The sequence below is a fragment of the Chiloscyllium punctatum genome, chromosome 30 (genome assembly GCF_047496795.1).
Source record: "Chiloscyllium punctatum isolate Juve2018m chromosome 30, sChiPun1.3, whole genome shotgun sequence".
Classification (NCBI taxonomy): Eukaryota; Metazoa; Chordata; class Chondrichthyes; order Orectolobiformes; family Hemiscylliidae; genus Chiloscyllium; species Chiloscyllium punctatum.
In genome coordinates this window covers 19,944,041-19,971,953 of record NC_092768.1, presented here as the reverse complement: position 1 = coordinate 19,971,953, position 27,913 = coordinate 19,944,041, and the positions used below count along the sequence as shown (strand labels likewise).

Genomic DNA, 27,913 nt, shown 5'->3' with positions numbered 1-27,913 from the left:
CTTTTTCACACAGAGGGTGGTACGTATGGAATGAGCTGTCAGAGGATATGGTGGAGGCAGGTACAATTGCAACACTTAAAAGTCATTTGGATGGGTATATGAATAGGAAGGGTTTGGAGGGATATGGGCCGTGTGCTGGCAGGTGGGACTAGATTGGGTTGGGATAACTAGTCAGCGTGGATGGGTTGGACCGAAGGGTCTGTTTCCATGCTGTACATCTCTATGACTCTATGACGTGTGTAGAGTTTACATGCCCTTTCGTAGAGAGATCAGAATGTTAAACAAACAGTTTGTACCTCAGTTGTTAGCCTCAGTCACCTGACCATTGTACAGAAACTTGGTTGGTCTGGAGTTCCCAATCAGGAAGTTTGGTTTATCAATCACACCCACTGAATTGGATACTTGATTCTGCCAATATTGGAAGGCTAGTATGCCCCCACCAACAAATAATTAGGTTTTCTGCTGTTTCACTGCATTACAACAGTGTCTATAGACCAAAGGATTCCCTGATATTGTGAAAGGTGCTACACAAATGCAGGTGATTTAGTTCTGTTCTTTCTCTTTGGTCTGCCTGAGATGTGCTGGTCTTCCAGAAGAAGGAGTTGAACCTGCCCGAGTGTTCCAGACTGGCACGTTCCAAGGTCCCGGACTATGTGCTGAGGGACACACTAAAGGGCAGGGTAGCTGCTGCCAAGGGGCAGTGGGGAAAGACCATTGTCTGAGGGCTTCCTGCTGAAGGGAAATGGGGGCCCATTCCTGGGTCCTCCAGGTGCATCAACTGTATGTAAATACAACCAGGTCCAAATACCAAGGACCTTTGGGTTGGCTGTTGCATAGAATCAAACTCCAATGTTTGTTTGATTCCGCATTTGCTAATGTAGAGAGCACAGCTCCTTCAAAGACGGTGTATGCAGGTGATGAGATTTTTTCAAGAAAGCATTTACTTGAAGTAAGAAAAAAACATCTCACCCCTCGCCTGCCCAAGATATGAGCCCATGGGGGAGACATGGAGAGACTGGGGAATTGCTGGGACCCACTTTGGGTAACCGACAGGATGTCCCGGTTTTGGGAGAAACTGCTGTCGTTCCACGTTGGCTGAGAGTTAGACAGAGCCAGTCCCACATTCGATCTGGAGAGTGATCGCTTTCCAATCGCTGCTGTTTCTGCCTGGGGATTTCCCATTCCATTTCATCACAGCCAGCAGTGACTGTGCTGCTGCTGCTGGTTATAAAGAGGTTTTAGTGAGGAGCAGCAGCAGTTATAGAGCAGGCAGCTCCCTCCCTGAGAGAGAGAGAGAGAGAGAGAGACAGAGACCCTCAGACAGAGCCTGAGTGGACCCGAGAGAGACTGAGCCCAGCGAGTTCCCTCTGCCCCCTGACAGCATGGACACTGAGGCCAAGTTCTTGGAGCTGGAGAATGGGGGGCTGCTGCCCATCAGGGAGTCAGGCTCCAACACAAGCTGTTTCTGGCGGGCTCTGTGTACACTCGCTGTCCTCGGCTTGTTGCTGCTATCGACCTTTCTCTTCCTGCTTCAGTTTGGAGTGTTCCCTTCAAACCAGGTGAGGATCTGCCTTGGGGAGGGTGTTCTTGGAGACGAGCGCTCGCCTTCCACTTGCCGCTTGCATTGCCCCCGGGGACAGGGACTTGTTTGGAAGCGGGCACTTCAAGCTGTTGAAGGGATTTCACTCTCAGTTCGTGCTGCAACTCTGCAGCGAAACAGCAAACTGGCCCCCAGCGCTTCAGCCAGGCCGGCCCTTTAACTGCAGTCTCTCCAACAGCGAGAGTGATTTTCCCCCAGGACCCTGCTCAGTGCCCAGCCTGAGCTGAGGGAACTGTTGGAACTGCTCCCTGTTCTATGGGAGCCGCCGGATAAAGGCGGCTCTCTCAGTCTGTGCTGCCGGCGCTACTAAAGGACAAGCAGAGTCTGGCAGCTGTCCCTCTGAGAGTGACGGGGGGCTGGGGGGGGGTCACTCAGCCAGTCTGTATGGGGTCAGCGTGTGTCTGTACACAGTGGGGATGGGGAATAGGCTGGCTGGGTCACTCCGGCTCTCCAGGGTATCCTGTCTGTCCTGGACAGTGTCCAACACAGGGACTCCAACCGAGTCAGTGTCTCCAATCGCCTGGATCACATTGTGTTTCTGTCCAACACCGGGTGGTCCCTAAAGCCCACCCAGCCGCAGCCCTGGGTTGGGCACCAACTCCTGTTCGGTGGAGCGGAATCTCGAGTCAATTTCACATCTTAACCCTTGTTCTTGTTGAATTCCTTCAGGGTTCAAGATCAAAGCTGGAAGTCTCCCATCCCTCACTGACAACAGCGGCTCAGACCAGCGGTAAGTGCTGTCAGGATCAGTGCTGTTTCTCGGACCCATCTCTCCCTCACCCTCTGGGACATTCCTCATTAATATTTTCATCAATATCTTTCCTAACATTGCTGCACCAATCTCCCTTTATCATTGTTGTCCTTGAGCGATTTGTCTGTTTTCCTGACTCCCTCTCAGTCTTTCCCACAAACTCTCTCAGATTGCAGCAATACTGGACTCGAGATGTTCTCTCGGAGTCTCCTCCCACACATGCTGCCAGACCTGCTGAGTTTCTCCAGCCTTTTCCATTTGGATCTCATACACTCTTTCCTCTCATGAGCCCACCTGTCTATCTGTCCCTCCTTCACCTCCCTCCCTCCCCCCCTCCCCCCACCCCTCTCTGTGTCTGTCAGTCTGTGCTCTGTGGGTGATCCAGCAGGGTCTGAGTTTTTGTCTTTTCCATTTCCAGGTTTGCCCCTTCTCATGAAGCAGGTGGGGAGTGACCCCCGGCCGAGAATCGCAGCTCACCTGACAGGTACAGAACTGTTCTCAATGTGACAGCATCCTCTAGAGTATAGGCCCCAGCAGCTGGGAGGGTGCAGGGGTGGGTTGGGAAGGTGCTAACTCTCTTTATTAATAATGTAATGTGGAGAGAGCATTGGAGGAGGAGAGTGGGAGATAACAGGGTCCTGGGCAAAGAGAAGGGGTTGTGGTGTGAATTGGTTCATCTGAACACAGAGACAGCAGCACAGGCATCAGAGATGAAATCCTACTGTGACCGGCCTCTCTATGGGTCAGGGTGACAAGGGAGCTCAGTTTCCAATTAAGATGCAGACCGTCCAGTTTCTTTCCCATGGTAAATCGTGGGATCTTACTGTGCACAAAGTGATGGCTCCATTTCCTGAAATAATACAATTGCTCCTTCAGTAACACCTCCTTGGTTGTAAAGTGCTTTACCGTATCCACCATATCCTGGTGCTACATCAATGTGGGCTAGTTATTTCTCTTTGTTTGATCCTCATGGTGTCTTCCCTCTCTCTCCCACCCCTGCCCCCTCAGCTTCCCCAACCAGCAAAGGAGGGACCGTGATTTGGCAAAATGAGAGTGATTCCACCTTCACCGAGGGCCTGGAGTTCAGGGACAACAGGCTCATCATCAAGAGGCCTGGACAGTACTTTGTCTACACCCAGGTGGTCTTCCACAGCATGGAGTGTCAGCCCCAGGCTGTCTACCTGAGCCACGAACTCACCAAGCTGTCGCCAAGTTATCCCGAGGAAGCCATTCTACTGAAAGCCACCAAATCCGCCTGCCACTCTCACCAACGCAAGGAGCCCTGGTACAAAACCTCCTACCAGGGAGCCATCTTTGAGTTCCTGGAGGGAGATCAGATCTTCTCCAGGGTTAACGAGGAGACAACGGGATATGTAGACACGTCCGAAGGGAAGACTTTCTTTGGAATATTTGCTGTATAATTTTCCTGGAACATGCACATTGATTATCAATGACTGATCAAGAATTTCAAATTGAAATTCATCGCAAACTGACAAAGACACATTGTCTTCTTATTGTTAATTGTGCACAAACTAGATTAATTTCTGTTGTATTTGATTTCAAGAGTTTGCAACAACAGAATGTGTCAGATGTGTGTGGCTTTGAGGATTGGTGGTGCAGTGAAGTATCAGAGTAAATTTTCAGTGATGCAATTTCAGCTTTGTACAAAGCACAGAATGGTATTGGTCAGGGAATCTGTGCTTGTCTCCAGCTAACATCTAGGTTTGATGGATTTACTGGCCTCCACCTGTCACTATAATGTCCCTGCTTCTAACATCCCTTTAACACTGGGCCCAGGTGGAGGTGCTTCACTGCTGTGTAACATTGATCCTGTTGGGTGAGTGAATTCGATTGGAACAATGTGAAGAGAGTTGTTCAGAAATTGCATTCCAAATCTGCTGTTTCTGATTGATATGAACACAAAGCCTCACAGATCGTATAATTTATTTCCTATTTAAATTGTGTTTTCTGTTGCTCACTTTATTTGAATTTGTCCTCCTCAGGTAGAAATTTGTTTGTCTATCCCTGGAGTGAAAATGAAATCCAGGATCCTGGGTCTGATATTCAGACTGATTATTCCCTGAGACCATGTACTGGTCCTTGTAGAGTATGGTCTATTCCTCATTATTGATTTACATTCCAAAGGATCACTGCTATCTTTGTGAAAAATGAAGCAAGTTGATTGAGTTCGCTGTTGGGTGAGGAATGCCAAAGCACGTTCTCAGCTGGGCATTGGCTTTCTTCCTCGAACAATGTGATTGGTCAAATCTTCACAGAATCTTCCCTCCCTTGAGTCCATATGGTCAGCACTGCAATTCAAATGGTGACAGAACATTCAGCAAACACCAAGATGTTGGCTCACTAAATGTTGGCCTGTTCCTGATCTGATGGGACGATATTGTGCTCCTACAGCTTCGTCCTAGTCAATGTTGGAGGGGATTGTTTGCTGCTCTGATCCAAGGGGAATGGTTGAGATTGTTCCTTCATGGCAATGTTACCTTCCCTTTGTACCTTGTACTCTCCATTGGTCACCCTTCAGAATGGGCAATGCACAGTAAGATTCCAGTAATAAATCTGATTGTCGCTGCATGCCGAGAGATTCTCTGTCTCGAATGAGGGACCACTGAAATTTAATTGCAGCTCATAGACCAACCTGAGTGTTTGTGTAAAACTGTAACATCTGTTCTATAGGTGTCCTTTAGTGACAATGATATTGTCAATGTTAAGATATTTCAGATTGATATAAGTTATTATTTAATTCTATTTATCAATGGTTGTATTTATATTATTTATATTAATATTTATGTCTGCAAACATAAAGAGGAATTAATAAAATTATTTGAAGATTGTCTAATGTTTCCTTCTGGCTGTTGTACATTGGTTTGGGTTTGGAGATGTTCCTGGACAGTGTTTAAATGAGAGGGTCCACTTTCTACTCTGTTCCAACTGACTGTTTGATTGATTATCACACTGGGAATTTGGGATAGACAGTTTAGAGCTGGGCAACTTTATGGGATTGCGAGATTGTAAATCTGAGATAACTAAACCAGATATTGGTAATCTTGTCGGGAGAGGAGATTGGGAATCTGAGGGAGGGAGTCCAGAGTTTGAAAGAAGAAATTATAAAGAGAAAGTCATGTGACCTACCCATAAGCCTCCTGTCTCTTTCAATGAGATGTGGATGACAAATTGAAAATACCTGAACAAATAAACTGGCTCATGTTTCTCCCACTTTCTGCACATAGGCATTTCTCCCCATCTCTGTCTGAAATGGCCATCCCCCTAATTCTGGGACTGTAGTTACACATCCTGTCCAACCTGGGTGGAACCACCTGCCTCTCAGCATCTCTCCTGATGAGCCATTAGAATTGGGTCTGTTTCAAAGAGATCACATTGTACACAGTTCAACTCCAATGACCATCTCTCCAGTCTCCCACACATTACTGCAGGAACCAGAAGATTAAAGCAAGTGTGTGAGGATGGGATTTCAGACAGAGTGCAGTCGGTGCCTGACATGCCCAGCCAGGGGAGGTGACACAAGCAGATACGAAAGCAACAGTTTAGAGATATTTGAGCAGACACAAGAAACAGGCAGAAACTGAGGGATATAGGATTAGTTTATATGAGCATCATAACTGGCACAGAGATATTGAGCTGAAGAATGTGTTTCTGCTCTGTAATATTCTATGTCCCATGTTTGAAAAATGCCCAAATTGCTCGAAACAGTGACAGGAAGGTAACGTCTAAGTGTGGAAGGAAGAAGCAATACTTTCCCTCCCAGATCGGTTCTCGATAAAACACTGAGAAATTTTCAATTTGCAATCCAGTGTCACTAAACCATATCCACTGAAAAACCAACAGGCTGGCAGAGTGGTTTTTTGGAAGATGATAAATTAGTGAGTTTGTTGTAAAAGTACTCAGGCCAACTGTAAGAACTGTTTAAAAGTTAAAAGTATGTGGTGTATTTCAGAAAGCAAAACACTTACTGCAAATCTCTGAGCCACAACCACAGACATCCAGCACTCAATGTCAGAACGGCTCACATGTTCACAAGAGAATAGAAGTTTTTCAAAGGGAAACATTTAAACATCCGACAGGACAGCCAATACTTAAATGTTTTCTGTGTCTTGAAGGAGATGCAGTAAAGCTGCAGCTCATGGATTAACTCTTGTTTGGGAGTTAACCCTTTCTTTACCTTTGTTGTTTTCCAGGGAACTGTTCAAACACTTTATATGCAACATGTCATGCTCTCATCAAACTCGGCTCATGCACTCATCTTTGTGCTCCCAGGAAATCAAACGTTCCTGTCCATGGAGTCAGCCTGTGAGAATCTGACCGTCAGGCACAGCTTGTTTTCCTGACTGTTTCCATCGGTTCCCAGCCATCCCTGTAGATACACCATTCTCAGCTGAGCACAGCTCACACAAATAACACGCTTAACCCACTGTTTGGCCAAACACTTGCAGAAACTTAAATTTCACTTCTAGCCAACAGGAATTGCCCCACACCCTGTTCTGTCATGAGGAATGGTGTGTGAATGAGAAACTATCACCCACTCTGCCTCAGACAGATGCACTCTGAGAATGTCTCCTCTCTCGACAAGAATGCCTTGAAGAAGTTTTCCTCCTCACTCTACAAGAATACTCTATGCTACTCTCTCCCAACCCCCATCCTCCTCTAGCTTATGTCTCCATGCTTCAGGCTCACTGCCTTTATTCCTGATGAAGGGCTTTTGCCCGAAACGTTGATTTCGCTGCTCGTTGGCTGCTGCCTGAACTGCTGTGCTCTTCCAGCACCACTAATCCAGCACTCTGAGAATGTGTCAGGCTAACTCAGACTAACACGGCTCCATTATGAGAAATTATTCCTGTCCAAGATAGCTCGGCTTTTGACTTACCTTCCCCATTTCTAGAAAGGCACTTGCAGAATACTGTTTTACAGGAAGGGGTGTTCAGTGAATGGAAATACATACTCATCAAGGTCAATCTGACCAGGGTTGGGATGTAGGGCTTTCCAATTCTCAGGGAAGTAGGGCTTGGGTTCCATCTTGATAAACTCCTTCTCCTCCCATTCACGAATGGGCCTTTGTCTGGATCCAAAGCAGGACTCACCTCTCACTCTCAGTGAAAGCAGGTTCAACCTGAACAAGCGATATTCAGACAACAACCTGTTCATTCCAGGTATCAGTCTCACAGCTCCTCCAACACATTCTAACTCGGTATGAAGATTTATTTTTAATTTCAAAATATACTTTATTCATGTAAATAAATCTTTGGTACTTGTACAATTTTCCATGTCGTTCATAGTTATATACATTGCATGTCTTAACATTACAAAGACCAAATTGAATTAATCGAATTCACAGTTATCCTATTAACAGTTACCTTTATTAACTTTCCAGTCTCTTGGTATTTGGCTGTGGCTTCAGCGGAACCCACCTACTGAGTGGGTGCCCTGCAAATGAAACTTCTTTAACCCCCAGCTTATGGGGTTACCATTGTCCATATGACTGTCCTGTCTCTGGGGTGGCTGTCTACATCCCCAAGGTAAGCACGAACTGCTGGACCTTCGCTGGGCTGAGGTAGCTATCCAGCTCCTCACTGCGGTCATTTACCCGCTCTGGTGTCATTGAGCCAAGGCAAGGGTCCTCACTGTCCAGTTCTGTGTCTGACAATGGGACTGTCAGAGGATCACAGCTCTCGGTTGCCTGTAGTTGTGGGGCAGTGGGTACCCCCCTGGTTCTCACTGGGTGGAGGGTGGACTTCGGGGGGTCCGTTGTTTCCTGGTTGGGAGGAAATGCCCTCCTCTTTACCGACGGCGCTCTGTCTCTTCTTCTGGTGGTGATGGCCTTCTTTGCGTCCATCTTCCCCCTCCGAAGAGCTGGCCGTTCCTCCCTCGTGCAGCTGTCTTTTCCCCTTTTGCTGGGAGGCTTTGGGGGCCTGGCAAGATTTCCTCTTCCTGTTTTTAACAGGTATCCACTCCTCCGCCTGCTTGATTACCTCCTCCTCCATTTCTTCCATCTGCCCGGCTAGAGCTAGGATCAGCTGCTGTGTCTCCCCGCTGGCTGCCGCCTCCTCCAGTCCAGCCTGTTCTTCTTTCTGGGTGCTACCAGACTCCGTTTCCCTGCTGTCCGGGTGGACCTTACTGGTCTTTGGGGGTCCACAGCTCACATTGCCACCTCCAGCCCTCTGTGCGTAAGTGGGGCACCCCCCCGTCTTGGGCAGGTCTTATACATGTGGCCCGCCTCTCCGCACAGGTTGCAGCTCTTTTCTTCCTGACAGTCCTTAGTCAAGTGACCCTCCTGTTTGCAGTTCCTGCAGATGGTCACTTTGCAATCCGCCGCCACACTCAGTATGAAGATTGTCCGACGAGAGGGGAGGCCATATTGGATTTGGTACTTGGTAACGAGCCGGGACACGTGATCGGCTGACTGTTAGTGGTGAATATTTTAGTGATGGTGACCACAATTCTGTGACTTTCACCTTGGTTATGGAGAGAGATAGGTGCGTGCAACAGGGTAGGATTTACAATTGGGGGAAGGGCAAATATGATGCTGCAAGACAGGATCTGAGGAGCATAAGTTGGGAGCACAGGCTGTCAGGTAAGGATGTCGATGAAATGTGGAACTTTTTCCATGAACAGATATGACGTGTCCTTGATATGTATGTACCTGTCAGGCAGGAAAGAGATGGTCGTGTGAGGGAACCTTGGTTGATGAGTGAGGTTGAGTGTCTAGCAAAGAGGCAGATGGAGGCTTACATAAGGTTGAGGAAACAAGGTTCAGACAGAGCGTTGGAGGGCTACAGGATAGCCAGGAGGGAGCTGAAGAAAGGGATTAGGAGAACTAAGAGAGGGCATGAAAAATCTTTGGCAGGTAGAATCAAGGATAACCCCAAGGCCTTTTATGCGTATGTGAGAAACATGAGAATGACGAGAACGAGGGTAGGTCCGATCAAGGACAGCAGTGGGAGACTGTGTATTGAGTTAGAAGAGATAGGAGAGGTCTTGAATGAGTATATTTCTTCAGTATTTACAAATGAGAGGTACTGTATTGTTGAAGAGGAGGGTATGAAATGGACTGGCAATACTTGTTAGGAAGGAAGATGTGTTGGGCATTTTGAAAAACTTGAGGATAGACAAGTCCCCCGGGCCTGACGGGATATATCCTAGGATTTTGTGGGAAGCAAGAGAGGAAATTGCAGAATGGTTGGCAATGATCTTTTTGTCTTCACTGTCAACAGGGGGTGGTACCAGGGGAATGGAGAGTGGCGAATGCTGTGCCCCTGTCCAAAAAAGTGAATAGGGATAACCCCGGGAATTAGAGGGCAGTTAGTCTAACTTTGGTGATAGGCAAAGTAATGGAAAGGGTACTGAGGGATAGGATTTATGAGTATCTGGAAAGACACTGCTTGATTAGGGACAGCCAGCAGGGTAGGTGAAGGGTAGGTCTTGCCTTACAAGTCTTATTGAATTCTTTGAGGAGGTGACCAAGCATGTGGATGAGGGTAGAGAAGTGGATGTAGTGTACATGGATTTTAGTAAGGCATTTGATAAGGTTCCCTATGATAGGCTTATGCGGAAAGTCAGGAGGCATGGGATAGAGGGGAATTTGGCCAGTTGGATAGAGAACTGGCTAACCGGTCGAAGTCAGAGAGTGGTGGTAGATGGTAAATATTCAGCCTGGAGCCGAGTTACAAGTGGAGTTCCGCAGGGATCAGTTCTGGGTCCTCTGCTGTTTGTAATTTTTATAAATGACTTGGAAGAGGGAGTCGAAGGGTGGGTCAGTAAATTTGCAGACGATACGAAGATTGGTGGATTTGTGGATAGTGAGGAGGGCTGTTGTTGGCTGCAAAGGGACTTAGATATGATGCAGAGCTGGGCTGAGGAGTGGCAGATGGAGTTCAACCCTGTCAAGTGTGAGGTTGTCCGTTTTGGAAGGCCAAATAAGAATGCGGAATATAGGGTTAACGGTAGGGTTCTTAGTACGGGGAGGAGCAGAGGGATCTTGGGGTCGATGTTCATAGATCTTTGAAAGTTGCCACTCAGGTGGATAGAGCTTGTAAGAAGGCCTATGGTGTATTAGTGTTCATTAGCAGAGGGATTGAATTCAAGAGTCGCGTGGTGATGTTGCAGCTGTACAGGACCTTGGTAAGGCCACATTTGGAGTCCTGTGTGCAGTTCTGGTCGCCTCACTTTAGGAAAGATGTGGAAGATTTGGAGAGGGTGCAGAGGAGATTTACCAGGATGTTGCCTGGAATGGAGAATAGGTCGTATGAGGATAGGTTGAGAGTTCTCGGCCTTTTCTCATTGGAACGGCGAAGGAAGAGGGGTGACTTGATAGAGGTTTATAAGATGATCAGGGGAATAGATAGAGTAGACAGTCAGAGACTTTTTCCCTGGGTACAACAGAGTGTTACAAGGGGACATAAATTCAAGGTGAAGGGTGAAAGGTTTTGGGGGGATATCAGAGATAGGTTCTTTACTCAGAGAGTGGTTGGGGCATGGAATGCACTGCCTGTGGGAGTGGCAGAGTCAGAATCATTGGTGACCTTTAAGCGGCAATTGGATAGGTACATGGGTAGGTGTTTAAGCAAGAACACATGATCGGCACAACATCGTGGGCCGAAAGGCCTGTTCTGTGCTGTATTGTGCTATGTTCTATGTTCTATTTACATTCTCCTTTCAATACAGAGACTGAAACTGTACACATTATTCCAGATTGGTCTCACCTAAGAGGCCGGTCTCACTGAAGAATAGCATTTTTACTTGGTTTTACAGTGTACCGAATTGATTTTGCCCCAGCCCTATATGCCTGAGCCCTTTATCATGCACTGCGATCAGTCTCAATCACATTGATGTGACACCAGTTGTGGATATAGCCCAGACCCTCCCACAAACCACCCATCCATCCATTGACTCCATCGACACTTCTCATCTCTGTGAAAAGGCAGCCGGTATCAAAGAGCCCTCCCATCCCAGTTATCATCACTCCCAACTTCTTCAGTCACCCCGGAGATTCAAAGGTGAAAGGTTAGTGCCAAAAGGGTCAAGGACATCTTCTTTCCCGCTGTGAATAGACTGCTGATTGGACCTCTCATATGTACGTTAGTTCGCTCAATGAGCTGGAAGGTTTGTTTTCAGATGTTTCATCACCATGACTAGGCAACATCATCAGTGAGAGTATTCACACTTTTCATTGCACTCAGGTACATCTGAAAAGAATTAATCAAATTAACCCAAATCAGCATTCTGTCTAATCCAGGTACAGTGCGTCAGGGACCTCCCCTTTACCCACTGCCCAATGTACTCCTTCCACTAATTCGAAGACACTGACTAAACTTTCTTTCCCTTTCACAAACCCCTTGCTGGCTCTTCCTCACTATCTGGAGTATTTCAGATACACAGCGAGAACCACTTGAGTCATCGATTCCATCAGTGTTCCCATGACAGATATCAGGCTAACTCTCCAATACTTTCCCTTCTGGAATACAGGCAGGACATATGCTGCTTTGCAGTCTGATGGAACACTTCCAGAATCTGGGGAATCCTGGAAAATTCACACCAACAAATCTCCTGCTGTATTAGTGCTGCTGTGAGGACCTTGTTGTGAAGTCCATTAGGAACTAGGAGTGTCCCTCCCACAGCTCTCTCACTGTGTTCAGTATCACTTCCCTCCTGATGATAATCTCCCCAGGTTCCTCCACCCATTGCCCACCCTGATGTCCATCTCCCAGTGGAAGGTGTTTGTTTCCCCCACAGTAAAGATGGAAGGTGAATGAGCTGCTGTGTTATTGTTCCATGTTCCTTATTCTGTGTGTTGAACTCCCCATTCTCACTCTCTGGGTGATCAACACTGATGGCCCTCGCTCTGCTGCTGTTTCATGACCCGGAGAACTTTCCTTGGTTTGATCAGAGAGTCTCATTTTGTCCACCTGAGAGATCTGTTCGTTTTTCACTTTGCTGCTGCTTTCGGGTTTTGTCCCACCATCTGACCAGTCACACATCTTTCAGCATGGTATGTTTCTGTTCAGCTTGATCTTTCTCTCATTTAATTCGTTATCCACTGTCGGTGGGTCTGCCCCACACTATGACAGAACCGATTATTTCTGTAATAAAGTTAGTGCTGTGCTCTCCCTCCATCTCTCTACCTCCTCCCTCTGTCATTGTTCCCAGTGAGAGCCAGGAGCCCATGGGGGAGACATGGAGAGACTGGGGGAATTGCTGGGGCCCACTTTGGGTAACCGACAGGATGTCCCGGTTTTGGGAGAAACTGCTGTCGTTCCACGTTGGCTGAGAGTTAGACAGAGCCAGTCCCACATTCGATCTGGAGAGTGATCGCTTTCCAATCGCTGCTGTTTCTGCCTGGGGATTTCCCATTCCATTTCATCACAGCCAGCAGTGACTGTGCTGCTGCTGCTGGTTATAAAGAGGTGTTAGTGAGGAGCAGCAGCAGTTATAGAGCAGGCAGCTCCCTCCCTGAGAGAGAGAGAGAGAGAGAGAGACAGAGACCCTCAGACAGAGCCTGAGTGGACCCGAGAGAGACTGAGCCCAGCGAGTTCCCTCTGCCCCCTGACAGCATGGACACTGAGGCCAAGTTCTTGGAGCTGGAGAATGGGGGGCTGCTGCCCATCAGGGAGTCAGGCTCCAACACAAGCTGTTTCTGGCGGGCTCTGTGCACACTCGCTGTCCTCGGCTTGTTGCTGCTATCGACCTTTCTCTTCCTGCTTCAGTTTGGAGTGTTCCCTTCAAACCAGGTGAGGATCTGCCTTGGGGAGGGTGTTCTTGGGGACTAGCGCTCGCCTTCCACTTGCCGCTTGCATTGCCCCCGGGGACAGGGACTTGTTTGGAAGCGGGCACTTCAAGCTGTTGAAGGGATTTCACTCTCAGTTCGTGCTGCAACTCTGCAGCGAAACAGCAAACTGACCCCCAGCGCTTCAGCCAGGCCGGCCCTTTAACTGCAGTCTCTCCAACAGCGAGAGCGATTTTCCCCCAGGACCCTGCTCAGTGCCCAGCCTGAGCTGAGGGAACTGTTGGAACTGCTCCCTGTTCTATGGGAGCCGCCGGATAAAGGCGGCTCTCTCAGTCTGTGCTGCCGGCGCTACTAAAGGACAAGCAGAGTCTGGCAGCTGTCCCTCTGAGAGTGACGGGGGGCTGGGGGGAGGGGGGTCACTCAGCCAGTCTGTATGGGGTCAGCGTGTGTCTGTACACCGTGGGGATGGGGAATAGGCTGGCTGGGTCACTCCGGCTCTCCAGGGTATCCTGTCTGTCCTGGACAGTGTCCAACACAGGGACTCCAACCGAGTCAGTGTCTCCAATCGCCTGGATCACATTGTGTTTCTGTCCAACACCGGGTGGTCCCTAAAGCCCACCCAGCCGCAGCCCTGGGTTGGGCACCAACTCCTGTTCGGTGGAGCGGAATCTCGAGTCAATTTCACATCTTAACCCTTGTTCTTGTTGAATTCCTTCAGGGTTCGAGATCAAAGCTGGAAGTCTCCCATCCCTCACTGACAACAGCGGCTCAGACCAGCGGTAAGTGCTGTCAGGATCAGTGCTGTTTCTCGGACCCATCTCTCCCTCACCCTCTGGGACATTCCTCATTAATATTTTCATCAATATCTTTCCTAACATTGCTGCACCATTCTCCCTTTATCATTGTTGTCCTTGAGCGATTTGTCTGTTTTCCTGACTCCCTCTCAGTCTTTCCCACAAACTCTCTCAGATTGCAGCAATACTGGACTCGAGATGTTCTCTCGGAGTCTCCTCCCACCCATGCTGCCAGACCTGCTGAGTTTCTCCAGCCTTTTCCATTTGGATCTCATACACTCTTTCCTCTCATGAGCCCACCTGTCTATCTGTCCCTTCACCTCCCCCCCTCCCCTCCCCCTCTCTGTGTCTGTCAGTCTGTGCTCTGTGGGTGATCCAGCAGGGTCTGAGTTTTTGTCTTTTCCATTTCCAGGTTTGCCCCTTCTCATGAAGCAGGTGGGGAGTGACCCCCGGCCGAGAATCGCAGCTCACCTGACAGGTACACAACTGTTCTCAATGTGACAGCATCCTCTAGAGAATAGGCCCCAGCAGCTGGGAGGGTGCAGGGGTGGGTTGGGAAGGTGCTAACTCTCTTTATCAATAATGCAATGTGGAGAGAGCATTGGAGGAGGAGAGTGGGAGATAACAGGGTCCTGGGCAAAGAGAAGGGTTTGTGGTGTGAATTGGTTCATCTGAACACAGAGACAGCTGCACAGGCATCAGAGATGAAATCCTCCTGTGACCGGCCTCTCTGTGGGTCAGGGTGACAAGGGAGCTTAGTTTCCAATTAAGATGCAGACCGTCCAGTTTCTTTCCCATGGTAAATCGTGGGAACTTACTGTGCACAAAGTGATGGCTCCATTTCCTGAAATTGCACAATTACGCCTTCAATAGCACCTCATTGGTTGTAAAGTGCTTTACCATATCCACAAGCCATGCCTGGTGCTACATCAATGTGGGCTAGTTATTTCTCTTTGTTTGATCCTCATGGTCTCTTCTCTATCTCTCCCACCTCTGACCCCTCAGCTTCCCCAACCAGCAAAGGAGGGACCGTGATTTGGCAAAATGAGAGTGATTCCACCTTCACCGAGGGCCTGGAGTTCAGGGACAACCATCTCATCATCAAGAGGCCTGGACAATACTTTGTCTACACCCAGGTGGTCTTCCACAGCATGGAGTGTCAGCCCCAGGCCGTCTACCTGAGCCACGAACTCTCCAAGCTGTCGCCAAGTTATCCCGAGGAATCCATTCTACTGAAAGCCACCAAATCCGCCTGTCACACTCACCAACGCAAGGAGCCCTGGTACAAAACCTCCTACCAGGGAGCCATCTTTGAGTTCCTGGAGGGAGATCAGATCTTCTCCAGGGTTAACGAGGAGACAACGGGATATGTAGACACGTCCGAAGGGAAGACTTTCTTTGGAATATTTGCTGTATAATTTTCCTGGGACATGCACATTGATTATCAATGACTGATCAAGAATTTCAAATTGAAATTCAGTGAAAACTGACAATGACACATTGTCTTCTTATTGTTAATTGTGCACAAACGAGATTAATTTCTCTTGCATTTTATTTCAAGAGTTTGCAACAACAGAAGGTGTCAGATGTGTGTGGCTTTGAGGATTGGGTGGTGCAGTGAAGTATCAGAGTAAATTTTCAATGTTGCAATTCCAGCTTTGTACAAAGCACAGAATGGCATTGGTCAGGGAATCTGTGCTTGTCTCCAGCTAACATCTAGGCTTGAGGGATTGAATGGCCTCCACCTGTCACGATAATGTCCCTGCTTCTAACATCCCTTTAACACTGGGCCCAGGTGGAGGTGCTTCACTGCTGTGTAACATTGATCCTGTTGGATGAGTGAATTCGATTGGAACAATGTGAAGAGAGTTGTTCAGAAATTGCATTCCAAATCTGCTGTTTCTGATTGACGTGAACACAAAGCCTCACAGATCGTATAATTTATTTCCTATTTAAATTGTGTTTTCTGTTGCTCACTTTATTTGAATTTGTCCTCCTCAGGTAGAAATTTGTTTGTCTATCCCTGGAGTGAAAATGAAATCCAGGATCCTGGGTCTGATATTCAGACTGATTATTCCCTGAGACCAGGTACTGGTCCTTGTGGAGTATGGTCTATTCCTCATTATTGATTTACATTCCAAAGGATCACTGCTATCTTTGTGAAAAATGAAGCAAGTTGATTGAGTTCGCTGTTGGGTGAGGAATGCCAAAGCACGTTCTCAGCTGGGCATTGGCTTTCTACCTCGAACAATGTGATTGGTCAAATCTTCACAGAATCTTCCCTCCCTTGAGTCCATATGGTCAGCACTGCAATTCAAATGGTGACAGAACATTCAGCAAACACCAGGATGTTGGCTCACTAAATGTTGGCCTGTTCCTGATCTGATGGGATTATATTGTGCTCCTACAGCTTCGTCCTAGTCAATGTTGGAGGGGATTCTTTGCTGCTCTGATCCAAGGGGAATGGTTGAGATTGTTCCTTCATGGCAATGTTACCTTCCCTTTGTACCTTGTACTCTCCATTTGTCACCCTTCAGACTGGGTAATGCACAGTAAGATCCCAGTAATAAATCTGATTGGCTCTGCACGCCGAGAGATTCTCTATCTCGACAGAGGGACCACTGAAATTTAATTGCAGCTCATCGACCAACTGAGTGTTTGTGTAAAACTGTAACATCTGTTCTATAGGTGTCCTTTAGTGACAATGATATTGTCAATGTTAAGATATTTCAGATTGATATAAGTTATTATTTAATTCTATTTATCAATGGTTGTATTTATATTATTTATATTAATATTTATGTCTGCAAACATAAAGAGGAATTAATAAAATTATTTGAACAGTGTCTAATGTTTCCTTCTGGCTGTTGTACATTGGTTTGGGTTTGGAGATGTTCCTGGACAGTGTTTAAATGAGAGGGTCCACTTTCTACTCTGTTCCAACTGACTGTTTGATTGATTATCACACTGGGAATTTGGGATAGACAGTTTAGAGCTGGGCAACTTTATGGGATTGGGAGATTGTAAATCTGAGATAACAAAACCAGATCTTGGTAATCTTGTCGGGAGAGGAGATTGGGAATCTGAGGGAGGGAGTCCAGAGCTTGAAAGAAGAAATTATAAAGAGAAAGTTATGTGACCTACCCATAAGCCTCCTGTCTCATTCAATGAGATGTGGATGACAAATTGAAAATACCTGAACAAATAAACTGGCTCATGTTTCTCCCACTTTCTGCACATAGGCATTACTCCCCATCTCTGTCTGAAATGGCCATCCCCCTAATTCTGGGACTGTAGTTACACATCCTGTCCAACCTGGGTGGAACCACCTGCCTCTCAGCATCTCTCCTGATGAGCCATTAGAATTGGGTCTGTTTCAAAGAGATCACATTGTACACAGTTCAACTCCAATGTGCATCTCTCCAGTCTCCCACACATCACTGCAGGAACCAGAAGATTAAAGCAAGTGTGTGAGGATGGGATTTCAGACAGAGTGCAGTCGGTGCCTGACATGCCCTGCCAGGGGAGGTGACAGAAGCAGATACGAAAGCAACAGTTTAGATATATTTGAGCAGACACAAGAAACAGGCAGAAACTGAGGGATATAGGATTAGTTTATATGAGCATCATAACTGGCACAGAGATATTGAGCTGAAGAATGTGTTTCTGCTCTGTAATACTCTATGTCCCATGTTTGAAAAATGCCCAAATTGCTCGAAACAGTGACAGGAAGGTAACGTCTAAGTGTGGAAGGAAGAAGCAATACTTCCCTATCAGATCGGTTCTCGACAAAACACTGAGAAATATTCAGTTTGCAATCCAGTGTAACTAAACCATATCCACTGTATAACCAACAGGCTGGCAGTGTGGTTTTTTAGAAGATGATAAATTAGTGAATTTGTTGTAAAAGTACTCAGGCCAAGTGTAAGAACATTTTAAAAGTTAAAAGTATGTGGTATATTTCAGAAAGCAAAACACTTACTGCAAATCTCTGAGACACAACCACAGACATCCAGCGCTCAATGTCAGAACGGCTCACATGTTCACAAGAGAATAGACGTTTTTCAAAGGGAAACATTTAAACGTCCGACAGCACAGCCAATACTTAAATGCTTTCTATGTCTTGAAGGAGATGCAGTAAATCTGCAGCTCATGGATTAACTCTTGTTTGGGAGTTAACCCTTTATTTACCTTTGTTCTTTTCCAGGGAAGTGTTAAAACACTTTATATGCAACATAGAACATAGAACATAGAACATAGAACATAGAACATAGAACAATACAGCACAGAACAGGCCCTTCGGCCCACGATGTTGTGCCGAACTTCTAACCTAGATTAAGCACCCATCCATGTACCTATCCAAATGCCGTTTAAAGGTCGCCAATGATTCTGACTCTACCACTCCCATGGGCAGCGCATTCCATGCCCCAACCACTCTCTGGGTAAAGAACCCACCCCTGACATCTCCCCTATACCTTCCACCCTTCACCTTAAATTTATGTCCCCTTGTAACACTCTGTTGTACCCGGGGAAAAAGTTTCTGACTGTCTACTCTATCTATTCCTCTGATCATCTTATAAACCTCTATCAAGTCACCCCTCATCCTTCGCCGTTCCAAGGAGAAAAGGCCGAGAACTCTCAACCTATCCTCGTACGACCTGCTCTCCATTCCAGGCAACATCCTGGTAAATCTTCTCTGCACCCTCTCCAAAGCTTCCACATCTTTCCTAAAGTGAGGCGACCAGAACTGCACACAGTACTCCAACTGTGGCCTAACCAAAGTCCTGTGCAGCTGTAACATCACTTCACGACTCTTGAATTCAATCCCTCTGCTAATGAACGATAATACTCCATACGCCTTCTTACAAACTCTATCCACCTGAGTGGCAACCTTCAAAGATCTATGTACATAGACCCCAAGATCCCTCTGTTCCTCCACCTTACTAAGAACCCTACCATTAACCCTGTATTCCGCATTCTTATTTGTCCTTCCAAAATGGACAACCTCACACTTGGTAGGGTTGAACTCCATCTGCCACTCCTCAGCCCAGCTCTGCATCATATCTAAGTCCCTCTGCAGCTGATAACAGCCCTCCTCACTGTCCACAACTCCACCTATCATCGTATCATTTGCAAATTTACTGACCCACCCTTCGACTCCCTCATCTAAGTCATTAATAAAAATTACATACAGCAGAGGACCCAGAACTGAACCCTGCGGAACTCCACTTGTAACTGAGCTCCAGGCTGAATATTTACCATCTACCACCACTCTCTGCCTTCGACCGGTTAGCCAGTTTTCTATCCAATTGGCCAAATTTCCCTCTATCCCATGCCTCCTGACTTTCCGCATAAGCCTACCATGGGGAACCTTATCAAATGCCTTACTAAAATCCATGTACACTACATCCACTGCTCTACCCTCATCCACATGCTTGGTCACCTCCTCAAAGAATTCAATAAGACTTGTAAGGCAAGACCTACCCTTCACAAATCCGTGCTGGCTGTCCCTAATCAAGCAGTGTCTTTCCAGATACTCGTAAATCCTATCCCTCAGCACCCTTTCCATTACTTTGCCTACCACAGAAGTAAGACTAACTGGCCTGTAATTCCTGGGGTTATCCCTATTCCCTTTTTTGAACAGGGGCACAACATTCGCTACTCTCCATTCCCCTGGTACCACCCCCGTTGCCAGTGAAGACGAGAAGATAATTGCCAAAGGTTCTGCAATTTCCTCTGTTGCTTCCCACATAATCCTAGGATATATCCCGTCAGGCCCGGGGGACTTGTCTATCCTCAAGTTGTTCAAAATGTCCAACACATCTTCCTTCCTAACAGGTATCTCTTCTGGCTTAACAGTCCGTTTCACACTCTCCTCTTCAACAATACGGTCCCTCTCGTTCGTAAATACTGAAGAGAAGTACTTGTTCAAGACCTCTCCTATCTCTTCCGACTCAATACACAGTCTCCCACTACTGTCCTTGATCGGACCTACCCTCGTTCTCATCATTCTCAGGTTTCTCACATACGCATTAAATGCCTTGGGGTTATCCTTGATCCTGTCCGCCAAGGATTTTTCATGCCCGCTCTTAGCTCTCCTAATCCCTTTCTTCAGGTCCCTTCTGGCTATCCTGTATCCCTCCACTGCTCTGTCTGAACCCTGTTTCCTCAACCTTATGTAAGCCTCCTTCTTCCTCATGTCATGCTCTCATCAAACTCGGCTGAAGCAGACATGAATTGAGTGGACCCTATGCAATGTGAAATATTTACACGTGATATTTAAAACAGGGGACCATGCCCACCATCTTTGTACTCCCAGGAAATCAAACGTTACTGTCCATGGACTCAGCCTGTGAGAATCTGACCGTCAGGCACAGCTTGTTTTCCTGACTGTTTCCATCGGTTCCCAGCCATCCCTGTAGATACACCATTCTCAGCTGAGCACAGCTCACACCAATAACACGCTTACCCCATTGTTTGGCCAAACACTTGCAGAAATTCAAGTTTCGCTACGAGCCAACAGGAATTGCCACCACGCTTGTTCAGGTTGAACCTGCTTTCACTGAGAGTGAGCGGCGAGTCCTGCTTTGGATCCAGACAAAGGCCCATTAGTGAATGGGAGGAGAAGGAGTTTATCAAGATGGAACCCAACACCTACTTCCCTGAGAATTGGAAAGCCCTACATCCCAACCCTGGTCAGATTGACCTTGATGAGTATGTATTTCCATTCACTGAACACCCCTTCCTGTATAACAGTATTCTGCAAGTGCCTTTCTAGAAATGGGGAAGTAAGTCACAAGCCGAGCCATCTTGGACAGGAATAATTTCTCATAATGGAGCAGTGTTACTCTGAGTTAGCCTGACACATTCTCAGATTGCATCTGTCTGAGGCAGAGTGGGTGATAGTTTCTCATTCACACACTATTCCCCATGACAGAACATGTTGATTTTGCCCCAGCCCTATATGCCTGAGCCCTTTATCATGCACTGCGATCAGTCTCAATCACATTGATGTGACACCAGTTGTGGATATAGCCCAGACCCTCCCACAAACCACCCATCCATCCATTGACTCCATCTACACTTCTCATCTCTGTGAAAAGGCAGCCGGTATCAAAGAGCCCTCCCATCCCAGTTATCATCACTCCCAACTTCTTCAGTCACGCCGCAGATTCAAAGGTGAAAGGTTAGTGCCAAAAGGGTCAAGGACAGCTTCTTTCCTGCTGTGAATAGACTGCTGATTGGACCTCTCATATGTACATTAGTTCGCTCAATGAGCTGGAAGGTTTGTTTTCAGATGTTTCATCACTAAGACTAGGCAACATCATCAGTGAGAGTATTCACACTTTTCATTGCACTCAGGTACATCTGACAAGAATTAATCAAATTAACCCAAATCAGCATTCTGTCTAATCCAGGTACAGTGCGCCAGGGACCTCCCCTTTACCCACTGCCCAATGTACTCCTTCCACTAATTCAGAGACACTGACTAAACTTTCTTTCCCTTTCACAAACCCCTTGCTGGCTCTTCCTCACTATCTGGAGTATTTCAGATACACAGTAGAACCACTTGAGTCATTGATTCCATCAGTGTCCCAATGACAGATGTCAGACTAACTCTCCAATATGTTCCCTTCTGGAATACAGGCAGGGCATATGCTGCTTTGCAGTCTGATGGAACACTTCCAGAATCTGGGGAATCCTGGAAAATTCACACCAACAAATCTCCTGCTGTATTAGTGCTGCTGTGAGGACCTTGTTGTGAAGTCCATTAGGAACTAGGAGTGTCCCTCCCACAGCTCTCTCACTGTGTTCAGTATCAGTTCCCTCCTGATGATAATCTCCCCAGGTTCCTCCACCCATTGCCCACCCTGATGTCCATCTCCCAGTGGAAGGTGTTTGTTTCCTCCACAGTAAAGATGGAAGGTGAATGAGCTGCTGTGTTATTGTTCCATGTTCCTTATTCTGTGTGTTGAATTCCCCATTCTCACTCTCTGGGGGATCCACACTGATGGCCCTCGCTCTGCTGCTGTTTCATGACCCGGAGAACTTTCCTCGGTTTGATCAGAGACTCTCATTTTGTCCACCTGAGAGATCTGTTCGATTTTCACTTTGCTGCTGCTTTCGGGTTTTGTCCCACCATCTGACCAGTCAGACATCTTTCTGCATGGTATGTTTCTGTTCAGCTTGATCGTTCTCTCATTTAATTCGTTATCCACTGTCGGTGGGTCTGCCCCACACTATGACAGAACCGATTATTTCTGTAATAAAGTTAGTGTTGTGCTCTCCCTCCATCTCTCTACCTCCTCCCTCTGTCATTGTTCCCAGTGAGAGCCAGGAGCCCATGGGGGAGACATGGAGAGACTGGGGGAATTGCTGGGACCCACTTTGGGTAACCGACAGGATGTCCCGGTTTTGGGAGAAACTGCTGTCGTTCCACGTTGGGTGAGAGTTAGACAGAGCCAGTCCCACATTCGATCTGGAGAGTGATCGCTTTCCAATCGCTGCTGTTTCTGCCTGGGGATTTCCCATTCCATTTCATCACAGCCAGCAGTGACTGTGCTGCTGCTGCTGGTTATAAAGAGGTTTTAGTGAGGAGCAGCAGCAGTTATAGAGCAGGCAGCTCCCTCCCTGAGAGAGAGAGAGAGAGAGAGACAGAGACAGAGACCCTCAGACATAGCCTGAGTGGACCCGAGAGAGACTGAGCCCAGCGAGTTCCCTCTGCCCCCTGACAGCATGGACACTGAGGCCAAGTTCTTGGAGCTGGAGAATGGGGGGCTGCTGCCCATCAGGGAGTCAGGCTCCAACACAAGCTGTTTCTGGCGGGCTCTGTGTACACTCGCTGTCCTCGGCTTGTTGCTGCTATCGACCTTTCTCTTCCTGCTTCAGTTTGGAGTGCTCTCTCCAAACCAGGTGAGGATCTGCCTTGGGGAGGGTGTTCTTGGAGACTAGCGCTCGCCTTCCACTTGCCGCTTGCATTGCCCCGGGGACAGGGACTTGTTTGGAAGCGGGCACTTCAAGCTGTTGAAGGGATTTCACTCTCAGTTCGTGCTGCAACTCTGCAGCGAAACAGCAAACTGACCCCCAGCGCTTCAGCCAGGCCGGCCCTTTAACTGCAGTCTCTCCAACAGCGAGAGCGATTTTCCCCCAGGACCCTGCTCAGTGCCCAGCCTGAGCTGAGGGAACTGTTGGAACTGCTCCCTGTTCCATGGGAGCCGCCGGATAAAGGCGGCTCTCTCAGTCTGTGCTGCCGGCGCTACTAAAGGACAAGCAGAGCCTGGCAGCTGTCCCTCTGAGAGTGACGGGGGTGGGCTGGGGGAGGGTCACTCAGCCAGTCTGTATGGGGTCAGCGTGTGTCTGTACACAGTGGGGATGGGGAATAGGCTGGCTGGGTCACTCCGGCTCTCCAGGGTAGCCTGTCTGTCCTGGACAGTGTCCAACACAGGGACTCCAACCGAGTCAGTGTCTCCAATCGCCTGGATCACATTGTGTTTCTGTCCAACACCGGGTGGTCCCTAAAGCCCACCCAGCCGCAGCCCTGGGTTGGGCACCAACTCCTGTTCGGTGGAGCGGAATCTCGAGTCAATTTCACATCTTAACCCTTGTTCTTGTTGAATTCCTTCAGGGTTCGAGATCAAAGCTGGAAGTCTCCCATCCCTCACTGACAACAGCGGCTCAGACCAGCGGTAAGTGCTGTCAGGATCAGTGCTGTTTCTCGGACCCATCTCTCCCTCACCCTCTGGGACATTCCTCATTAATATTTTCATCAATATCTTTCCTAACATTGCTGCACCATTCTCCCTTTATCATTGTTGTCCTTGAGCGATTTGTCTGTTTTCCTGACTCCCTCTCAGTCTTTCCCACAAACTCTCTCAGATTGCAGCAATACTGGATTCGAGATGTTCTCTCGGAGTCTCCTCCCACACATGCTGCCAGACCTGCTGAGTTTCTCCAGCCTTTTCCATTTGGCTCTCATACACTCTTTCCTCTCATGAGCCCACCTGTCTATCTGTCCCTCCTTCACCTCCCCCCCTCCCCTCCCTCTCTCTGTGTCTGTCAGTCTGTGCTCTGTGGGTGATCCAGCAGGGTCTGAGTTTTTGTCTTTTCCATTTCCAGGTTTGCCCCTTCTCATGAAGCAGGTGGGGAGTGACCCCCGGCCGAGAATCGCAGCTCACCTGACAGGTACACAACTGTTCTCAATGTGACAGCATCCTCGAGAGAATAGGCCCCAGCAGCTGGGAGGGTGCAGGGGTGGGTTGGGAAGGTGCTAACTCTCTTTATCAATAATGCAATGTGGAGAGAGCATTGGAGGAGGAGAGTGGGAGATAACAGGGTCCTGGGCAAAGAGAAGGGGTTGTGGTGTGAATTGGTTCATCTGAACACAGAGACAGCAGCACAGGCATCAGAGATGAAATCCTACTGTGACCGGCCTCTCCATGGATCAGGGTGACAAGGGAGCTCAGTTTCCAATTAAGATGCAGACCGTCCAGTTTCTTTCCCATGGTAAATCGTGGGATCTTACTGTGCACAAAGTGATGGCTCCATTTCCTGAAATAATACAATTGCTCCTTCAGTAACACCTCCTTGGTTGTGAAGTGCTTTACCGTATCCACGATATCCTGGTGCTACGTCAATGCGGGCTAGTTATTTCTCTTTGTTTGATCCTCATGGTGTCTTCCCTCTCTCTCTCCCACCCCTGCCCCCTCAGCTTCCCCAACCAGCAAAGGAGGGACCGTGATTTGGCAAAATGAGAGTGATTCCACCTTCACCGAGGGCCTGGAGTTCAGGGACAACCATCTCATCATCAAGAGGCCTGGACAGTACTTTGTCTACACCCAGGTGGTCTTCCACAGCATGGAGTGTCAGCCCCAGGCTGTCTACCTGAGCCACGAACTCACCAAGCTGTCGCCAAGTTATCCCGAGGAAGCCATTCTACTGAAAGCCACCAAATCCGCCTGCCACTCTCACCAACGCAAGGAGCCCTGGTACAAAACCTCCTACCAGGGAGCCATCTTTGAGTTCCTGGAGGGAGATCAGATCTTCTCCAGGGTTAACGAGGAGACAACGGGATATGTAGACACAGCCGAAGGGAAGACTTTCTTTGGAATATTTGCTGTATAATTTTCCTGGAACATGCACATTGATTATCAATGACTGATCAAGAATTTCAAATTGAAATTCATCGCAAACTGACAAAGACACATTGTCTTCTTATTGTTAATTGTGCACAAACTAGATTAATTTCTGTTGTATTTGATTTCAAGAGTTTGCAACAACAGAATGTGTCAGATGTGTGTGGCTTTGAGGATTGGTGGTGCAGTGAAGTATCAGAGTAAATTTTCAGTGATGCAATTTCAGCTTTGTACAAAGCACAGAATGGTATTGGTCAGGGAATCTGTGCTTGTCTCCAGCTAACATCTAGGTTTGATGGATTTACTGGCCTCCACCTGTCACTATAATGTCCCTGCTTCTAACATCCCTTTAACACTGGGCCCAGGTGGAGGTGCTTCACTGCTGTGTAACATTGATCCTGTTGGGTGAGTGAATTCGATTGGAACAATGTGAAGAGAGTTGTTCAGAAATTGCATTCCAAATCTGCTGTTTCTGATTGATATGAACACAAAGCCTCACAGATCGTATAATTTATTTCCTATTTAAATTGTGTTTTCTGTTGCTCACTTTATTTGAATTTGTCCTCCTCAGGTAGAAATTTGTTTGTCTATCCCTGGAGTGAAAATGAAATCCAGGATCCTGGGTCTGATATTCAGACTGATTATTCCCTGAGACCATGTACTGGTCCTTGTAGAGTATGGTCTATTCCTCATTATTGATTTACATTCCAAAGGATCACTGCTATCTTTGTGAAAAATGAAGCAAGTTGATTGAGTTCGCTGTTGGGTGAGGAATGCCAAAGCACGTTCTCAGCTGGGCATTGGCTTTCTACCTCGACAATGTGATTGGTCAATTCTTCACAGAATCTTCCCTCCCTTGAGTCCATATGGTCAGCACTGCAATTCAAATGGTGACAGAACATTCAGCAAACACCAAGATGTTGGCTCACTAAATGTTGGCCTGTTCCTGATCTGATGGGACGATATTGTGCTCCTACAGCTTCGTCCTAGTCAATGTTGGAGGGGATTGTTTGCTGCTCTGATCCAAGGGGAATGATTGAGATTGTTCCTTCATGGCAATGTTACCTTCCCTTTGTACCTTGTACTCTCCATTGGTCACCCTTCAGACTGGGTAATGCACAGTAAGATCCCAGTAATAAATCTGATTGTCGCTGCATGCCGAGAGATTCTCTGTCTCGAATGAGGGACCACTGAAATTTAATTGCAGCTCATAGACCAACCTGAGTGTTTGTGTAAAACTGTAACATCTGTTCTATAGGTGTCCTTTAGTGACAATGATATTGTCAATGTTAAGATATTTCAGATTGATATAAGTTATTATTTAATTCTATTTATCAATGGTTGTATTTATATTATTTATATTAATATTTATGTCTGCAAACATAAAGAGAAATTAATAAAATTATTTGAAGAGTGTCTAATGTTTCCTTCTGGCTGTTGTACATTGGTTTGGGTTTGGAGATGTTCCTGGACAGTGTTTAAATGAGAGGGTCCACTTTCTACTCTGTTCCAACTGACTGTTTGATTGATTATCACACTGGGAATTTGGGATAGACAGTTTAGAGCTGGGCAACTTTATGGGATTGGGAGATTGTAAATCTGAGATAACAAAACCAGATCTTGGTAATCTTGTCGGGAGAGGAGATTGGGAATCTTAGAGAGGGAATCCAGAGTTTGAAAGAAGAAATTATAAAGAGAAAGTCATGTGACCTACCCATAAGCCTCCTGTCTCTTTCAATGAGATGTGGATGACAAATTGAAAATACCTGAACAAATACACTGGCTCATGTTTCTCCCACTTTCTGCACATAGGCATTTCTCCCCATCTCTGTCTGAAATGGCCATCCCCCTAATTCTGGGACTGTAGTTACACATCCTGTCCAACCTGGGTGGAACCACCTGCCTCTCAGCATCTCTCCTGATGAGCCATTAGAATTGGGTCTGTTTCAAAGAGATCACATTGTACACAGTTCAACTCCAATGTGCATCTCTCCAGTCTCCCACACATCACTGCAGGAACCAGAAGATTAAAGCAAGTGTGTGAGGATGGGATTTCAGACAGAGTGCAGTCGGTGCCTGACATGCCCTGCCAGGGGAGGTGACAGAAGCAGATACGAAAGCAACAGTTTAGAGATATTTGAGCAGACACAAGAAACAGGCAGAAACTGAGGGATATAGGATTAGTTTATATGAGCATCATAACTGGCACAGAGATATTGAGCTGAAGAATGTGTTTCTGCTCTGTAATACTCTATGTCCCATGTTTGAAAAATGCCCAAATTGCTCGAAACAGTGACAGGAAGGTAACGTCTAAGTGTGGAAGGAAGAAGCAATACTTCCCTATCAGATCGGTTCTCGACAAAACGCTGAGAAATATTCAGTTTGCAATCCAGTGTCACTAAACCATATCCACTGTATAACCAACAGGCTGGCAGTGTGGTTTTTTAGAAGATGATAAATTAGTGAATTTGTTGTAAAAGTACTCAGGCCAAGTGTAAGAACTGTTTAAAAGTTAAAAGTATGTGGTGTATTTCAGAAAGCAAAACACTTACTGCAAATCTCTGAGACACAACCACAGACATCCAGCGCTCAATGTCAGAACGGCTCACATGTTCACAAGAGAATAGACGTTTTTCAAAGGGAAACATTTAAACGTCCGACAGCACAGCCAATACTTAAATGCTTTCTATGTCTTGAAGGAGATGCAGTAAATCTGCAGCTCATGGATTAACTCTTGTTTGGGAGTTAACCCTTTATTTACCTTTGTTCTTTTCCAGGGAAGTGTTAAAACACTTTATATGCAACATAGAACATAGAACATAGAACATAGAACATAGAACATAGAACATAGAACAATACAGCACAGAACAGGCCCTTCGGCCCACG

The 27,913-nt window shown here is 47.0% G+C and overlaps 3 protein-coding genes across 3 annotated transcripts; all 3 read left to right on the top strand.

Annotated features, from left to right (window-relative positions):
• The first annotated feature begins 1,107 nt into the window (after positions 1-1,107).
• On the top strand, positions 1,108-5,109 carry LOC140455004 (tumor necrosis factor-like). The gene is made up of 4 exons (XM_072549681.1): positions 1,108-1,559; positions 2,270-2,330; positions 2,770-2,835; positions 3,360-5,109. Exons 1-4 carry the CDS (start codon positions 1,383-1,385, stop codon positions 3,770-3,772), a joined length of 717 nt encoding a protein of 238 aa, XP_072405782.1. The 5' UTR covers positions 1,108-1,382; the 3' UTR covers positions 3,773-5,109.
• Positions 5,110-12,653: 7,544 nt separating this feature from the next.
• Positions 12,654-16,650, top strand: LOC140455003 (tumor necrosis factor-like). Its single transcript, XM_072549679.1, has 4 exons — positions 12,654-13,105; positions 13,820-13,880; positions 14,308-14,373; positions 14,901-16,650. Exons 1-4 carry the CDS (start codon positions 12,929-12,931, stop codon positions 15,311-15,313), a joined length of 717 nt encoding a protein of 238 aa, XP_072405780.1. The 5' UTR covers positions 12,654-12,928; the 3' UTR covers positions 15,314-16,650.
• A 5,684-nt stretch (positions 16,651-22,334) lies between these two features.
• On the top strand, positions 22,335-26,308 carry LOC140455234 (tumor necrosis factor-like). The gene is made up of 4 exons (XM_072549959.1): positions 22,335-22,808; positions 23,521-23,581; positions 24,012-24,077; positions 24,604-26,308. Exons 1-4 carry the CDS (start codon positions 22,632-22,634, stop codon positions 25,014-25,016), a joined length of 717 nt encoding a protein of 238 aa, XP_072406060.1. The 5' UTR covers positions 22,335-22,631; the 3' UTR covers positions 25,017-26,308.
• The last annotated feature ends 1,605 nt before the right edge of the window (positions 26,309-27,913 follow it).

Excerpts from the sequence above, each read along its gene's own strand:
- LOC140455004 (XM_072549681.1), top strand. The coding sequence starts at position 1,383 with ATGGACACTGAGGCCAAGTTCTTGGAGCTGGAGAATGGGGGGCTGCTG. Across the intron at positions 1,560-2,269 it reads GAGTGTTCCCTTCAAACCAG|GGTTCAAGATCAAAGCTGGA; the intron begins GTGAGGATCTGC and ends GAATTCCTTCAG. Across the intron at positions 2,836-3,359 it reads AATCGCAGCTCACCTGACAG|CTTCCCCAACCAGCAAAGGA; the intron begins GTACAGAACTGT and ends CTGCCCCCTCAG.
- LOC140455003 (XM_072549679.1), top strand. The coding sequence starts at position 12,929 with ATGGACACTGAGGCCAAGTTCTTGGAGCTGGAGAATGGGGGGCTGCTG. Across the intron at positions 13,881-14,307 it reads AACAGCGGCTCAGACCAGCG|GTTTGCCCCTTCTCATGAAG; the intron begins GTAAGTGCTGTC and ends TTCCATTTCCAG. Across the intron at positions 14,374-14,900 it reads AATCGCAGCTCACCTGACAG|CTTCCCCAACCAGCAAAGGA; the intron begins GTACACAACTGT and ends CTGACCCCTCAG.
- LOC140455234 (XM_072549959.1), top strand. The coding sequence starts at position 22,632 with ATGGACACTGAGGCCAAGTTCTTGGAGCTGGAGAATGGGGGGCTGCTG. Across the intron at positions 22,809-23,520 it reads GAGTGCTCTCTCCAAACCAG|GGTTCGAGATCAAAGCTGGA; the intron begins GTGAGGATCTGC and ends GAATTCCTTCAG. Across the intron at positions 23,582-24,011 it reads AACAGCGGCTCAGACCAGCG|GTTTGCCCCTTCTCATGAAG; the intron begins GTAAGTGCTGTC and ends TTCCATTTCCAG.